The 17,935-nt window shown below is 36.5% G+C and overlaps 1 protein-coding gene across 5 annotated transcripts in view; it reads right to left on the minus strand.

Moving 5' to 3' along the window:
- Nucleotides 1-5,709: 5,709 nt before the first annotated feature.
- Nucleotides 5,710-17,935, minus strand: part of ppp3cb (protein phosphatase 3, catalytic subunit, beta isozyme) — a 47,362-nt gene continuing 35,136 nt past the window's right edge. For 4 of the 5 annotated variants that reach the window (XM_079892010.1, XM_079892009.1, XM_079892013.1 and 1 more), the window contains exons 7-14: nt 15,938-16,015; nt 15,090-15,184; nt 13,418-13,543; nt 12,926-13,000; nt 12,567-12,651; nt 11,440-11,537; nt 11,033-11,080; nt 5,710-7,150 (exon numbers count right to left, since the gene is read on the minus strand). In XM_079892010.1, coding sequence (XP_079748136.1) covers nt 6,972-7,150; nt 11,033-11,080; nt 11,440-11,537; nt 12,567-12,651; nt 12,926-13,000; nt 13,418-13,543; nt 15,090-15,184; nt 15,938-16,015 — 784 coding nt within the window. In that variant the 3' untranslated portion in view covers nt 5,710-6,971. The remainder of the gene's footprint in view (nt 7,151-11,032; nt 11,081-11,439; nt 11,538-12,566; nt 12,652-12,925; nt 13,001-13,417; nt 13,544-15,089; nt 15,185-15,937; nt 16,016-17,935) is intronic. The other variant, XM_079892012.1, reaches the window with a different exon arrangement.

A 17,935-nucleotide genomic window follows, 5' to 3' on the forward strand; every position in this document is an offset into this window, starting at 1 on the left:
TAGTAAGAATTACATTTACAGAGCTCTCTAATTCAATTATTATTAGTAACAATTCAAATTAGAGAGCTCTACAATTCAATTATTACTAGTAGCAATTACAATTAGAGAGCTCTCTAATTTAATTTTTACTAAAAAAACGAATTAAAGATATGTATAATTGCAGAGCTCTGTAATTGAATTAAAGAGCTCTGCAATTGCATTCTTACTGGTAACAACTGAATTAGAGAGCTCTATAATTGGAATTCTTACTAGTAACAATTGTAGAGCTCCGTAATTAAAAATGAATGGAAGTCAATGGGAACATATGACTAGTAAAAATTAATTTGTAGAGCTCTAATTGTAATTGCTACTAGTAAGAAATTAATTGTAGAGCTCTCTAATTGAATTCTTACTAGTAAAAATGCAATTACGACGAGTAACGCTGTGTACAATTTAAGCTAAAACGGCTTGCCATAGTAGCTAGTCAGCTTCCTTTATCTAGCTGGCATGTGAATTGTGTGTTGTTGGTTCGTTATTCGCGTCTTGTTCTCTTTGCCAGCGCGCCTTGTTTTTCCTGACTAGTGTCCAGTCTACAAGGAATACCGGTAACACTTTAGAATACTGTTCCTTCATTAATGAATAACTACACAGGAACAAATGAGTAATGCATTAGTAACACTCTATTAACTACTATTAACTAACAAGAAACTCTGGTTAACGAATTAGTAAGTAATAGCGCTCAGTCGGATGTGGTAGTTCACTATTAGCTAATCAATAACTACTATTTTTCATACCTCACTGAAGACTATAAGAACTACTATATACAGGTTAATAAATATTTATAATGCACAATGTTTAATATAAAGTAATAGTAGCCCATTAGTAATGAATCAAGTGTTACTACATCATTCTAAAGGAACTACTAATAATTTGGATCAGTATTCTAAAGTGAAGATCATGATAACTACCTAATATTGACTGAAGTCATTGAAAGCTTTTAAGGCTTTTGTAAGGTTTTGGATAGTAATGAATCAAGTGTTACTACATCTTTCTAAAGGAACTACTAATAATTTGGATCAGTATTCTAAAGTGAAGATCATGGGAACACACTAGTAATGACTAAAGTGTTACCAAATCCATTGGAAGGAATTGCTATTCAAAATCTTACAAAAATCTCAAAAGCTTTCAATGACTTCAGCCAAAATTAGGTTGTTATCATGTTTTTCACTTTAGAATACTGATCCAAATAATTAGTAGTTCCTTTAGAATGATGTAGTAATACTTGAGTCATTACTAGTGGGTTACCATTACCTTTTATTATAAATTATGCATTATTCATGTTAATTATTAACCTGTAGATAGTAGTTCTCTGGGAGGTATGAAAAAAATAGTAGTTATTGATTAGCTAATAGTGAACTACTACATTCATCTGAGCGCTATTACTTACTAATTTGTTAATCAGAGTTTCTTGTTAGTTAATAGTAGTTACTAGAATGTTAATAATTCGTTACTCGTTTGTTCCTGTGTAATTATTCATTAATGAAGGAACAGTATTCTAAAGTGTTACCGGAATACCAGTCTAGAGTTTCGTCAACCAGCATCCTTGTCTGAGTTCCGCGCTGTGTTGGATCATCTGTCAAGAGTTTTATGGATCTTTTCTGACTTTCCTGAGTGCTGCTATCTCTGTCTTTTGCTGTCTCTAATAAACTGTTATTCGCACTTGAGACTCATCATTGTGACACTGTTTCTGCATGGCTTCATGTTCATGATTTCTGTTGGATGTGGCAAGTGATAAGTTATTACACTTCACAGAGGCTTTTTATATTCATAAAAATAATTATTATGTGTTATGTTTGTAGGCCTATAGTTTATGGAACTCAAGGCTGTTTCGTCAGAGCTGACTCATCTGAGACATGAGTCCGTGAAGGGCAGGGGACTTTTAATTTGGTCATCATTTTGCATTCTTTGTTGGCTTTATTTGTACTAATTAGCATTTGTTTGTGTTTGTACAAGAAACACTTTGTCCATCAAATATCATTCTAAATTACCATCTGTTGATCTCGTATGTGATGCTGCAACAGTTTTAGAGACATATGAACCATCTGTGTTTATGGACCTGCATGTGAATATTATAGTCTATACCTCCTGCTTTCAGCAATATCTTCCACTGGAGAGAGGGAAGATAAAATGAAGAAGTTTAGATTACCTGCTGTAACACATCACAAGCTCCTCAAGCACCTCATTGATCAATATAGACGTTTGACAACTATATACTGAGGCACGTTTCTTGATATCAGAAAGTACCGGGTGCTTGATTGTCTGGTATGGCTGAACTCATTATGCAACAGATGCCTAACTTTACAGGACATCTTCCACACGTGGTCTGAGGATTGCAAAATCAATTTGCAAAATTGCAAAATGATTACAAAATCATAGCTGACCCCAGTCACACATTCTGTTTAACAAACTGCCATCTGGCAGGCGGTACGGGAACTTTCAATCTAGAACCAGCAGATTGAAGAACCTGCAGGCCATCAGAACTCTTAACACACTGTAATCTTCTTCCTTGAGCTGTCTGTTCATGTACTATGACAGCAAATTTTTACTCCAGTTTTTTGCACTTCATATTTTGCACACAAACATTAGGTATCAAATACATATACTTTATGATAATTCCACTATTTACAAAGAACATTTGCACTTTAAAACATACACATACTATTATTATTTAATATACAAAGCAAACATACACACAGGCCTATTTTTTGTAATAATACACGTATATATACAGTACCGGTCAAAAGTTTGGAAACATTACTTTTTTTAATGTTTTTGAAAGAAGTATCTTATGCATTGAGAGTAATGGCTGATGAAAATTCAGCTTAGCATCACAGAAATAAATGATGTTTTTAAGAATTAAAATAGAAAACCGTTATTTACAATCGTAATAATATTTCACAACATTACTGTTTTTTTCTGTATTTTTGATCAAATAAATGTTGCCTTGATGAGCATAAGAAACTTCTTTCAAAAACATTAAAAATAGTAATATCTGCTTAATTTGTTTGTGTTTTTTTCTCGTTTTGTACTGTTTACAAATAACATCTGCACTTTAAGGCATACTGTACACATACCACTCATTATTTAATATACAAAGCTATCTCTTTAAATTGTATTGTATTACATTGCACTGCTGTAGAATGCCTGAGCCTCACCCATTTCAATGTACAAACTGTCACTGACATTATACATGACTAAAAAACTTGAAAGTAAACCCATGATGCTGCAAAACATTTTGTTTTTGCTTGTTTTATAGCAGAACATGATGCTGATGTCCATGCTGATTTATAGTTTACTGCTATATGTGTTTAAAAGCTTTGAAAGGCTTATTAAAAAGTATGTATTGTGCCAAAAACTCAACATTTATTGGATCCTTTTCAATGTGCTTATCTGTCAAACAAGGGAGTGGATTGTGCAATCATTGTTGCATATTGCTTACTCGCATCTTGAAGGTTCAAAAAATCACATGAAAATCCTATTTGCTGACTTTTCCTCAGCTTTTAATAATATCTTGCCCTCTGTGTTGGTTGAAAGACTAGCCACAGAGTTTAACCTAGAAGGAGGACCAATTCTGAGGCTGCAGGACTTTTTAAGAAACAGTACAATGAGTGTGTGGGTGGTTCACTGTCAGAGAAATAAATGACTAATGCTGGATCCCCACAAGGCAGTGTCCTCTATTGTTTATATTGAACACAAGCAACTGATACGTGCCATTCAGGGAGATATTTGATCAGATTTGCAGATGACACTGCATTAGTTAGTCTCTTTCAGGGGGACGAGGATAGGACAGTCGGTTTTAAATGAATTCATTTCTTGGTGACATGTCAAACCTTAAGTTAAATATTTCAAAAACATAGGAGATGTGTATTGGTTTCAGGAAGGAGTCTATAGTGAGTGTGATTCAGTGTGTTAATGAGTATAAATACCTCAGGGTTGTCTTTGATCACAAACTGAGTGAACAGAAAAAGGACATCAAATACTATACTTCCTTAGGAAGATGGTGTCATTCGGTGTAAGCGTCTTAATCCTAAGGGTGTTTTATAATTATTTTATTGAAAGTGTTTTGACCTTTTGCATCACCTGTTGGTTTGGAAATGTCACAGTGGAACAAAAGAGTTGGCTAAGAAAAGTTTTGAGTATTGCAAGTAAACTTGGTGTCCCTCTAATTTAGGTCTAAAACAAATTTATCAAACCAGATCGGGTCAGGATGCCAGTATCCCTCCTTCCACAGGCTGTAAAATTCTTAAATGAAAGGTAGTGTGTTTTTTTTGTAGAGTTTACTGAGCTTTTTGAATAATGTGTGTATTCGTGTTTTTATATTCAGAGCCGGCCTGTCCGTTAGGCGATATAGGCGGTCGCCTAGGGCCCCGCTTTGCAAATGGGGGCCCCTGAACCTTGGGACTATTACAATATATAATTCGTTGATTGCTGATGTTACCGGAAGCTCATTTGGAGACATTTTTTTATTATTATTATTTGTGGCGCTCTTACTCTTTAGTAATGCTTAATTGCTTAGGCCTATATTAGGCATTTTGCATGACAGAAAATGTGCTGTCAAAAATAAAATACCAAATATTATAATCTCTATGGTAATATCAACTATTTGGATTGCCTCTTGTCTGTCATAATGTCACGAAGTCTCGTCAGAGTCGTAGTCATACAGCAATGCTAAATGTAACAATGCCCATGATCGCAGACAGACAGACATGAAGAAATTGGGCCACATTCAGCGTGTTAAGAATTATCTACCCATGCATTTTGTGTAGATTTTTACCCTCTGATGAAGTTATCGTTGTTTAAATTAAGGCGGGCCATCTCAGGCCTAGGTGAAGGGTATTGTAAAGAGCACGCAAAACGGTCGTTTTACCCCTTTTATATGCTAATTATGCAATTAATATTTTTTTTTTTCATATGTATGTTGAATGCTACACTTAATACATATTTATAAACTTAAATTTTGAAATTGTCGCCTCATGTGCTTTCTCTTCCTTCATAAAATTATGACAGTTTTTTACTCCAGTGGGGCCAATTTTCATGATCTTGCCTTGGGCCCCACAACCCCACGGGCCGGCACTGTTTATATTAATGTACATTGTTGGTTCTTTGTGTGTACGCATGAAATGAAACTCAAGCAACTCAAGTTGAAACTCAAGCAACAAATATTTCCCTACGGGGATAATAAAAAGTCAAGTCGAAGCTTGTAGCCCTAAAGTAAGGCCTGTGACACTGGCAATGCGAGTTGAATAAATCAGAAAAATCCAAAAGGTTCATGCATATTTTATTCAAGAGTAAAAAAAGAGATTTGTCCCATAGGGCATGCTCACACTGTCCGTACTGTAGGTCAGGAAATCATGATGCTCAGAATGAAGCTCCAGAGAAAAATACAAGATATAGAATCACAAATAACTCATGAACATTTTCATTATTCATAACATAAAGCACAATGAGCAACCAAATCAAGGATGAGGCAAAGTGGAATAAACCAGCAGAACTCTTAATAATAATAATAATAATAATTAATAATCATAAATAACCAGAATATTGTTAAGATTAGAATAATGATCAGAATATACTTCTCCTTAAAAATGTGAGACACGTTAAGGTGTGTCTATATTCGATTTACATTTGAAATAACCATGCATTCATGCTTTGGCAGCCTGGATGTCTTTTCACAGAATTATATGTTCCTTCACACTACTGGATAACTTCTGTACATCCATAAAGTAACGCAAAAGATTTAACACCTCAGTGGAGCTTAATTAACTGTACAGCAATGTAAACGAAAAAAAAAAAAAAAAAACGAACAAACAAACAATAAATAAATAAATAAATAAATAGCTTGAATACAAAATAAAATAACATGAAAATAAGCAATAACAAAACGTTCCTTAAAAATATACGCCATTTATATACAAAATAAACTCCCATGAATTATGCGTAGCTGGAAATCCGTTCAGCCTAGTGCACCTATACAGGACAAGGACCTGTTTGAAACCACCCAGAATGGCCCGACACAATCCCTCAGGTCAAATCACCTCCCTGTCTCTCACACACACATATACACCACACAGCCAGCCTATAGTCTGTGATGCAGCTGACAGAATGCTTGCTTCCCGCCGCTCTGCTCAGAGCACAAGAAGAGGCGGGAAGCGCCAGACTCAGTCCGAGGGACACAGGGAAAACTGCCATAGCAACCACAGCACGACGTGACAACGGCGGATTTACACAACGCAGCAACGAGCACACAGCTGAACAGCGTTAGGGGCGACTCCAAACCTCTCTTATTTGCGGATTAATCGTGATAACCTGTGTGAAGTTATTTTGTGTAATATTAGTTATTCTGTAGATATAGAGATTACTAGAGTAGCAAAACATAGAACTGCGAGAGAAGTGTAAAAAGGAAATGGTTATAAGCTCCTCGCGCACGTTCGAACGCAAACGTACACTCCTCCGCTTTCCAATAAATAGAGCGTTGGCTTGGTGTTTAACGTTCCAAGGCAGGCCAGGAAAAAAAAAAAAAACGGTTAAGCGTTTGTGAAAACCTACTTATCATCATATAATTATATATCACATGTCTCCCACACACACAGACACGCACGCAGAAGTGCAAACACGCATAAATAAACATCTCTTCGGACAAAAGAACAGGAAATGCCCTCTTCTCTGTGTTCACATTTCCATTACATAGCCCCATATCCATAAAACTACATATCCCATCATGCAACTCTCATGCATGATCTCCTTCGCGCGGCCGTTCCGTTCGTCTCGTGTTTGTTGTTGAGGCCGTTGAACGTCAAGCAGGGAGTTCTGTTTAAATATATCACATAGTCCATCTGCTACATAGACTGTAGCAGTGAAAACGAGGGGAGAGGGGAGAATTGCATTATGGGAGAAGGAGCAGGGGCGAGCGAGGGACCGGAGGAGTAGATGAATCACTGGATATTGCTGTTGTCGTCCGTGCCGTTGGATTCGGCCATGTTCATCTTGCCCATCGACAGTCCCACGCTGTTGACCACGTCTCGGCGAGGGGGCATGCGCTCGTTTATGCGGTCCAGACCCTTCGCCTCCTCGAAACTGTTGATCTTGTGCTGAGGAGAAAAGCCACGGATGGCTATGAGGAAGAAAAGAGAAGAGCAGTCACCAATTGCGCATAGGCGAAATCGAAAACGGACTATCACACATACCACAAATGATCACATACTGCTATATGGGTGTAATATTCTACATTTGATACAATCACAAAGTGTACTCTTGACATAGTGATATAGTCTATCTATAGGCTATATTATATCAAGAGATACACACATGTCCGGGTCATATTTCCCTTTAAAATGATTTGAAGCTTTCTGAAATTTTTTTTTTTTTTTTCATTCCAAAATTATTATTATTACTGTAATGTGAAAACCAAAACAATAAATACAATATTTATTTTAAACACAGAGACATCCTTGTACATATATCTTTGTGAGGACATTCATTGACAATGCAATCTCTAGCTCCTCTCTAGGACCGGTTGAAATGTCCTCACTTAACTCTCTTTGTTCTCACTCCAATGGCCTAAAACCATAAAACTCAAACTGGTCCTCACAAAGATAATTGTACAAGTACACACACACACACACGTCCAGATGAATAATGGTACTGACATTTTCAGGAACAATTACATACAATTAATATCATAATGCAAAAAATCTTAATGTTCTTGATTTGTTCAATATTTACATTTACTTTATGCCAAATATTTTTCCTTTTTGGAGTGAAATGTGACCTGGAATGACTTTAAATTTCACTCATATACAGACATCTCTTTAACACTCCACTGATCCTGCTATGTGTTAGTCACAGTATTGGCACAAATTCACAACTGCACGTATTTCACAACCAAACACATACACGCACAATATATGGTGTACAAGGGAACAGCTGTGGCGATGACAATGAAAGTTACATCTTATCACTTTCCCTCCCAGTTCAGCTGGAAAACCCCACAAAGACCAATAGCACAGTCAATGTTTCCATTAGAAAATAAACCCACTTCACAAGCATCAAATTTTTTTGTAATGTAAATTGTATAGGTTTGAATGTACTTTGATCAGTTCTGATGGAAACATAGTGCTTCATCATACCACAGTCAGAGATGATGTGAAATCCTCTCTTGGGTTTGCTCTCAGACCACACAGAAGATTTTGGCTTTCAAATGTATAGAAACTCTTCCCATCTCACCCTGCGTGCTGGGAAAAGAGCTCTGGAAGTATTTTTGCCACTGATTTTCTCCATAGGCATTCCAAAATATTCTTTGATAAGGTTAAGATTTGAAGATTTGAATTTATTCTCTGAGCTTTTTAAAATATCTGGAAAACAGATTGTGTACCCGTGTTTTCATTGTTAATTAAAACTAAGTGCTCGTTTACAATGGACTAAAAGCGGAAAAGCTTTTCCTTTGCGTTTGTCAAAACGATCCTCGTTCACACGGATCTTTAAAAACGCTGTATTCTGCTGCCAGGCCAGTAGTTGGCAATGTCACTTTGTAAAGAAACACTTACGCGCCTGTAGACTGAACACGCAATACCGTTTTCACAAATTCAAGTTTTTGTCGTTTACATGGAGACGATAACATTATCGTTTTCAAAAACTTGCACTTTGAATCCTATTTTCAAAAGTTAGCATTTTCAGGTCCGTGTTCATGAACTTTTATTTTGATATTCTGTTGTTTTGTATTGCCTGTGTTCAGTTCCTGTGTGTTTAGTTCCTGTTTCCTTGGTTGCCATGGTTATTCATTCAATAGTATTCTAACTTAGAATAAGTGTGTACCAAATCGTTGAATGTTGACATGTGTATTCCAAAGATACCCGGATGGTCTACTTTTTCCGGTTAGAATCCAAAGTGCAGATCCGTGCACACTCTAACAGCTAATAGGATTTGATTAGAACTACAAACACAAATAAAAAGTGTTTAAAAAACTACAAATATGGCGGATGTGCGAGACCAACGGTTAAGAAGCGAGGTTTTGAGGTTTGAGGGATTAATTATCAGTATCCAACCTGACTAATATATATTTATTCAATGTTATCCACATTATATTTTATCTGCAACAGCATTGTGAACTTTTGTAAAGATACGTTTGGTCATTAACCTTTACATGCATCATTATGCAAATTGCAAACACATGAGGAGAGTTCGCTGCATGAAAGACCCATGACTGGCAGATCAACGTGCTCCTACATGTCTCTCTGAAACGATGGGGAATTAAATTAAATTGAATGTGGAGAATTTTAACCTCTGCTACACACTCGCTTCACAAAAACAGTACCGGTACACACTTTTAGGGCATAGTATAAGGCGAATTGGGATGCAGCAACATTGATTTTTGTCTCACATGTTCCTCGTCATCCTGTGCGTTTATACCCTCAATTTTCTTCTGTTCTTTGTCTTGTGATAATTTTTCGAGCTGGTATGTATCTCTGTTTGGTTTCAACTGTTAGGAAATGTAATTTCATCTTTTGTGGATTATCAAGTCAAGCCAGTGCGTGACAATGCTAGGTCAGTCTCACAAGGTTAATATGTTATTGATTAAAAACCTATTTTGCTGGAGATTTTAAACAGCATTTAAAATTCCAGAACCCTCATTGACCTTTAAGTCATTGTTTACCAGATATCCGTGAAAACGCATTAGACTCTGAATGAGTTTAAAAACAAACCCTGTCATTGAGAGGTCACATGATCCCTGCAGATCACATGGTCACGACAGACCAAACCCAGAGTGAGTGCGCGAGGAGCGGCGCTGGGGTGATCAGCGTTTGGGGTGTGGTGCTGTAAGAATACTGGGTCATTTGTGAGAGGCAAGGGGCGCGTGCCCCAACCCGCCCATGGCCCAGATTCTTTCCGTCTGCTGAGTCATTCTGTAACCTTGCTGAATAAGAATGTGTGCCATTAGGGGGGAAAGGGTGGAGAACAGCAGAGCAGAGTCTAGCATTTGCATAAGCAGGAAGACGTGTGTGTGTGTGTGTGTGTGTGTGTGTGTGTGTGTGTGTGTATGTGTACATGTGTATTTGTGTGTCAGTATATTTCTATAAAACACTATTCAGACTGGATTATCAATTATCAACAGAGGATGTCTTTATATATATTCATATAATAGGATATATATATATATATATATATTTGTCTATTGGCTGGATGTAAGTGTTATGGCTGGTGTGCTGGTATTGGCTGGTTTAAACTGGTCTAGCTGTTCTCCCCCTATAAAACTAGTAAACCAGACTGGCTTGACTAGGATGAGAGACCATTCAAGACCAGAAAACCAGCATGGGCTGGTTTAAACTGCTTCTTTCAGCAAGGATATGATATGCTTATCACATTATACAGTATATATGTAATTATGGGAAGGAATTGATTAAAGTGATGATCAAACCTGATGCTACACATTCTTGACTGATTACATTAGACCTTTTCAGGGTAGAGTAAGGTAAATCTGTAGTCTTTATAATTAACAAGCCTATGGTACACTACCATATTGATATTATTGTTTTCTAATTTAATATATTTTACAATGTAATTTATTCCTGTGATGACAGCTGAATTTTCAGAATTTTCATTTTTGTTGCTCAAGAATCAACTATTATTATCAGTGTTGAAAACAGTTGTGCTGCTTAATATTTTTGTTGAAACTCTAATACGTTTATATTCCCAGGATTCTTTGATTAATAGAAATTTCAACTTTTGTAACATTATAAATGATCAATTTAATTCATCCTTCCTTAACAAAAGTCTTAATTGCTCTCAAAACTGACTATAGACTTTTGAACATAGTGTATGTCCCCATTTAGATATTTAGATAAATGTGTGTGTCTGTGTGTAATACACAATCCCTGACCAGTCATAGCACCCACACGCTCAGTTAGCTAGGCTGCGCTGTCTAGCTAGCTAGCGTGTTACACCGGTCACTATGAAACCTCTGAGCAGCACAGAGAGAGATAGAGGCCGGCCAGTTTACCTTCTCCATCCTCAACCGTCTCGACTGCTTCAATGGCCTCGATGGTAGCTGAGGAGGCACAGAAAGACAGACGGAGAGAAGGAGAGAAGGAGAGAGGGAGAGAGGGAGGATGGATGGGGGAGTTTATTGTGATAGTCATGCACGCAGCACAATCCCCCAGCATTAGCTGCCAAGTAGCTGCCACGGGCAGTTAGCAGTTAGCATTAGCCGGTTAGTTTCCCAGTATGTTCGTGTGTGCACATTTCAGATGGTATAATTAGTGAAGAGAATGAACGAAAGTGTTTCACTAAAAGAGAGGGGTTAGCAAACATGTGCGTGAGTTTGTATGACATTGTCTTAGTGACCTTGAAAGAGAAAAGAGGTTGTGATTGGAAGGTATAAGAGCGCGGTTTGGTTTTGTAACTCACCGCTTTGCAAGGTCTGTTTTCCTCCAGACAGTACGCCGCTCGGCAGCATGCCAGTAGGGGTCAGACCTTTCAGGGTCAACACATTCTCACTCTCCTCTCTGTCGAAATACAAACCAGCGTACAAGTTGATGTACAAGTGAAATACATATAAATTCCAGCTAAATAGAAATATTAAAATGTAAAAATAAAAGCTAATTAAAAATATTAACATATATTATAGTATATAAATAATGCTAAAATATTAATCAAACTAAACTAAATATAAATTCAAGCTAAATAGAAATATATAAAAAAAACTAATAAAATTGACTAAAGCGCATGACAAAATTACTAAAACAAACTAGTTAAATGAAAACAGAACATCTAAAAAATAAAAGCTAATTCAAAATATTAACAAATAGCTTTATAGTACATAAATACTAAAATATTACATTAAAATAAATAGAAATTCAAGCTTAATGGAAATATAAAAAACTGACATAAAAATGACAAAAGCACAACAAAATGACTAAAAAGTGAAGTTAAAATGAAACCAGAAATATATACTAATAAAGGTTAATTTAAAATATTAACAAATGCCCTTATAGTATGTTGATTAAATATATACACACAAATATATTTAAGTTTATTGCAAAAATATCCATAATGTACATAAAATATGTATTTTGAGAGCATAGGACGACAGACTTGATTACATCACTTGCAGTGCTTCATGGGACTGGGCGGAGCCAATCAGCTTTTTTGGCACATTTAGCTTGTTTTGACTTGGTGAAATTTTATAGCACCATGGCTAATGTAGTTTTTCACCTCGAATTCCACTTTTAAATACGATTGTTTTAAAAATAAGTTGAAATAACGTGGGCTGATGGCTTCAACAGCAGCAAATAATCCCATAGTTCATAGTAGGGCTGTCTTCAAAGGTTTATAAGTTATCGTTTAAAATCAATTTCCGTATGCAGAAATGTTTTACTTCCGGGAATCCAATTGTTGCACTTTATTTTAGTTAATCATAACAACAGTGTGTCTCAGGCCATGCAAACACAAGCATATTGCTGTATTATTAAAAATAAATTATGTTGTAAAGATCCAAACCACAAACATGTGTTCCCAACCCCTTCTAGACTCACCGCAGAACTGAGAACATTTTGGCCATTTTGCCGATGGCACGGATCTTGTTTCTGATGACCTCTTTACGGGCAGCTGCAGCATTAGCTGAGAGAAACCAGGAAACAGGCTTATAATTCATAAACAACACATTGAAGCTGAATATTCTGTACAAGAATTTAAAATGAAACAATCTTTAGATGTCTAAAAAATGTTTAAAGCTACAGTACGCAACAATATACTGAAGTATCCACGATTGACAGAGAATGCCAAAAATTTGACAATAGGTTCATTTTAGTTGTCATTTGGTCATATCTGACACTTTAGGTGAAATAATTTTAAAAGTCTAGACATGTGTGTTTCTGAAAACCCTGGCCCTCACCATCAAAGATCTCATCTCCATCCATAAGCTCGTCATCAGAGCAGATGCTGAGGACATTCACCAACATCTCTGTCACTGTGGAGGCGTTAAAGGTCAAAAAGGCAAGATCTCGTGACATTTTAGCATAAACTATGAACAATTACATTAACAACAACAAAAACATAAAGTGTCACTGTAACATTTATACACCAGCTAAACTCGATCTTTTAATCTCCATCTCTATCAAATGACTTTATTATGAGGTAAAATAAAAAAAAGTTTGACCTGATAGTTTTACTTGTTTTGACAGAGAAGATGAAATACAGTTCGTATCAGACCTATTCCATCTTCTTTGCTTTAACAAGTCAAGACAACACAACAGAGGATCCACTTTCCCTCACACACCCAGAATGAATAAAAAGTAAGGAATTTGTGTAACCACAAAGAATGTGTCTCCTGGCAGAATCATGATGTCTCATGCTGTTTACCAGCACTGTGTTTCCTCTTTCCCACCTTTCTCTCCAACAAACGGAAGCGACCAGGTGAAGACGTCCATGAAGTTGGGCAGCCAGTACGGATGTGGCGAGCAGTTGAACTGCCGTATGTTCATTACGTTGTTCTCGTATTTAAGCACGGCCGCTGCGGAGAGGCATTAAGGCAGTTACATTCACACATTACATGTTTTAATGAACATAAGAATCTCGACTTCTCTAATGAACATCTGTACATTTCTTTCTCTTTGCACATGACTGTCATTAGATAAACACACACACACAAAAAAAGATTTGCAACTATCTATCAATCAATCAAAATAATAATAAATGAGTATATTATATATTCAATATAAATGTATTATATACTTTATTCTAATTTATATAAGAATGTATCTACATTTATAATTGATAATGTTTGCAAACAATGAACCAGACTATTTAAATGTTGAGCAAGCAATCTCATTGAGCCATGCGATAATGATGTGATTGTTTGTAGTTTGCATATACACTGAACAAAATTATAAACGCAACACTTTTGTTTTTGCCCCCATTTTTCATGGCTTTTTCAAGACTTTTTCTATGTACACAAATTCACAAAAGACCTATTTCTCTCAAATATTGTTTACAAATCTGTCTAAATCTGTGTTAGTGAGCACTTCTCCTTTGCCGAGATAATCCATCCACCTCGCAGGTGTGGCATATCAAGATTCTGATTAGACAGCATGATTATTGCACAGGTGTGTCTTAGGCTGGCCACAATAAAAGGCCACTCTAAAATGTGCTACCTGAACTCTAAAATTAACCTGTGTTCATTGTCCATAACATACGCCTGCCCATACCATAACCCCACCACCACCATGGGCCACTCGATCCACAACGTTGACATCAGCAAACTGCTCACCCTGTACAGTGAAAACCGGGATTCATCCGTGAAGAGAACACCTCTCCAAAGTGCCAGACGCCATCGAATGTAAGCATTTGCCCACTCAAGTCGGTTACGACGACGAACTGCAGTCAGGTCGAGACCCCGATGAGGACGACGAGCATGCAAATGAGCTTCCCTGAGACGGTTTTGACAGTTTGTGCAGAAATACGTTGGTTATGCAAACCGATTGTTGCAGCAGCTGTCCGGGTGGCTGGTCTCAGACGTTCTTGGAGGTGAAGATGCTGGATGTGGAGGTCCTGGGCTGGTGTGGTTAGTTACACGTTGTCTGCGGTTCTGAGGCCGGTTGGATGTACTGCCAAATTCTCTTAAACACCTTTGGAGATGGCTTATGGTGGAGAAATGAACATTCAATTCATGGACAACAGCTCTGGCCGATTGAATGCTCCCTCAAAACTTGCGACATCTGTGGCATTGTGCTGTGTGATAAAACTGCACATTTTAGAGTGGCCTTTTATTGTGGCCAGCCTAAGGCACACCTGTGCAATAATCATGCTGTCTAATCAGCATCTTGATATTGCCACACCTGTGAGGTGGATGGATTATCTCGGAAAAAGGAGAAGTGCTCACTAACACAGATTTAGACAGATTTGTGAACAATATTTGAGAGAAATACCTTTTGTGTACATAGAAAAAGTCTTAGAGCTTTGAGTTCAGCTCATGAAAAATGGGGGCAAAAACAAAAGTGTTGCGTTTATAATTTTGTTCAGTGTATATATATATCATATATATATAACTGAATTCAGACCTTTGTTGTTGTAAACGTCCAGGTAGTTTGGAGCAGAAAAGATGGTGATGAGAGAGGGGAAACCTGTGGTCTGACTCTTCCTGTACATACGGTAACTAAAAGAGCAAGAAAAGAGAGAAGAGGTCGAAGAAAATTATAGAATGACCATCAGAAACATGATTAGAATTACACTGGGGTGTTTTCATAAACATCATTAATAAGTACATATTTGTGATAAAACCCTACTCAGCAGCAAGTATTTGAAGCCTGGTTAAAAACTTCTTTCAAAGCATAGTCTCAGATCAAAAACAGTCATAATTGTTTTGAAGCCTTTATTCATTATTTATTTTAAAGAACTTAGCCTTTACTGTGCTAAAGCGTGCAATACAACAAAAAATTATTATTATTTTGATTAGACTGTGTAAAATTAACTAATTTACTCAGTGAGCATGCTGTGTGCTGTTGTCGACTGTTGTACTGAGTATTGTAGATTGCTGTGGAGCATTATAGTGCATTACTGACTGCTGTTTAGTTGACTGCAGGGATGCCTGAGACAATGACTGATAAAAGGGCCTGGGTTTAGGTGAATGTGTGTGCATTGGTGGCATTTCAGATCAATGAACACTACTGTACTGTAATGTGTGTGGATTATGGAGAATCAATGTCTCTCTGCGTCTGTCGGTCAGCTGTATCTGCACACTGATCGTCCATCAACACAAACTCAATCCAGACTGTCAATATACACATACTGTGTGTGTGTTTTAGGGGTTTTATATCTGTAGTTGGCGAGGAAGAGAGTTGAAGAGAAGAAAGCGGTCATATAGAAAAAGACAGGAGGTCAAAGGTGACGTTGCGTGTTGTTTTCTTACCCTGCGTCCTGCGCCTCATGTGCCCTGATGACCGACAGTAAGTTGTTGGTCTGTAAAAACTCACACACTGCAGGATAGCTGTACAAAATGATAAAACAGACAAAATGAGGCATGTAAACAATATTTACAGTCATTGATAAATACTGATAAAACAACTAAATAACTGGTTAGCTGGTCTGTTTTTAATAGTTTTTTAGAGGGGTTCCTGTAAGCTAACTATCTAAAACCCAGCTAACAGGGAACGTTTTGGCAAGGTTATCTCAGTTATGAACAAAATTTGATGAAATCAAATGACAAATCAAATCAACATTTAATGTTCTTCCAGTAATATTAATAGAATGTTCATTCAAAATGATATAGTCCGTAAAACGTTTAAAGGTACCACAAAAACATTTTCTATACATTGTTTGTTCATGGAACATTTTTTCTGAAATGTTTTTTTGTCATGACCAATAATTTTTTTAACCACAGGAGTAAATCACGCACATCTTATTTTCATTACGGGTGCTGGATCACAAGTATAATCCATGTAGTAGTCCGTAACAGATCCGCACACCGAATAAGCTCCCATTCAAAAATGTTTTATTACTAATAAAACATTTTTGAATGGGAGCTTATTCGGTGTGCGGATCTGTTACGGACTACTACAATAATTTTTTTAACAATTTAAAAAATTGGACATTCTAAACATTCTTAGAAATTATTTTGTTAGCTAAATACCTGCTAAATACCAGCTAAAACCAGCTAAGATCAGCTCTAGACTGATTTTAGTGTGTGTCCAGCTAGCACTTGTGATTTAGATCTAACATCACCTTTGAAACCTCTTCCTCAGTTCACTATGGTTTCATTTGATTATACAACCATCTTGATATTTCTGAGATGCTCAAGAGAGGTTTCAAAAACCATGGAGTGTGTTTTAACCGTTTGCTAGCATGTGTATTATTGTATTACCACTACGAGCCACCAGGGGGTAGCAGTGATGTAAATGTGCAGCATACAGTGAAAACCACCATCATTTCCTGCTCAAAATATTTGAAGGGTCTAAATGTGATCCTAGCAAAGAAATGAAGGCTCAGATGTTGTGTGGTATGATGCCATGTTGAAGACTAGTCTTGTATGTTATTTATTACTTTAACTTGGCAGTCTTGTCTATTTTTGTCTAGTCTATACTGGCCTAAAGCGCAGCACACGGACACAACAGCCATCCATTGTGTTTCATTGATTTCAAAGGGTTTCATAAGAAGTGAAAACAGTGAGGATTGTGGGTAATAACATTCACACCCAAGGCTCTCATTCACAGGCTGCGCAATGTTAGCTGCATTAGCTTAGCATTAGATATCCATTTTTTCCTCTCTCTCCACATAGATTTTCTCTTAGGGCTGAATCTAATTGGGGGTTTTTTTAAGACAAAAATTGTAATGCCGTTTTTTTGTTTGTTCGTTCCAGGTTTGCTGTGCTGCTTTGTTGGGCTACACAATTTGGCTAAAATATCATATTGTAATGTGATTTGTATATCTCTAACTGTATAATAATAATAATTATATTGTTATTATCATCATTAAGAATAAAGAAAATAAGAAATATATTACTATTGTAATACTTTCATTCACTGTAAGATAAAAAAAAAATTGTATGATTTGTGTGAAATGAATTGTATGAAAATGTAAGATAATAATAATTTTTCAGTGCAACAGTAAAATTACAACACTAATATTTATATTATGTCTTAATTTCTTCCTTTTCAAACATTAAACCATCAAATGTTTATTTTGGTGTAAAACTGAAATGCTTCTCCCTTTGTCTAAAGATTCTCCTTTGTTGGCTACAGGTTTAAAAACGCTTCACTTTACAAATGTGCAGCGTATATATTTATTTAATTAAATCGCAGTCTTTGCAATTTGATAATCAAACATCGAAAGTCATATTGTGATTTTGATTTTGCAATTAATCGTTCAGCCCTGTTTTCTATCCTCTCTCCTTTTCCATCATTTCTGTCTT

Source organism: Squalius cephalus (assembly GCF_949319135.1).
Source record: "Squalius cephalus genome assembly, chromosome: 14".
Lineage (NCBI taxonomy): Eukaryota > Metazoa > Chordata > Actinopteri > Cypriniformes > Leuciscidae > Squalius > Squalius cephalus.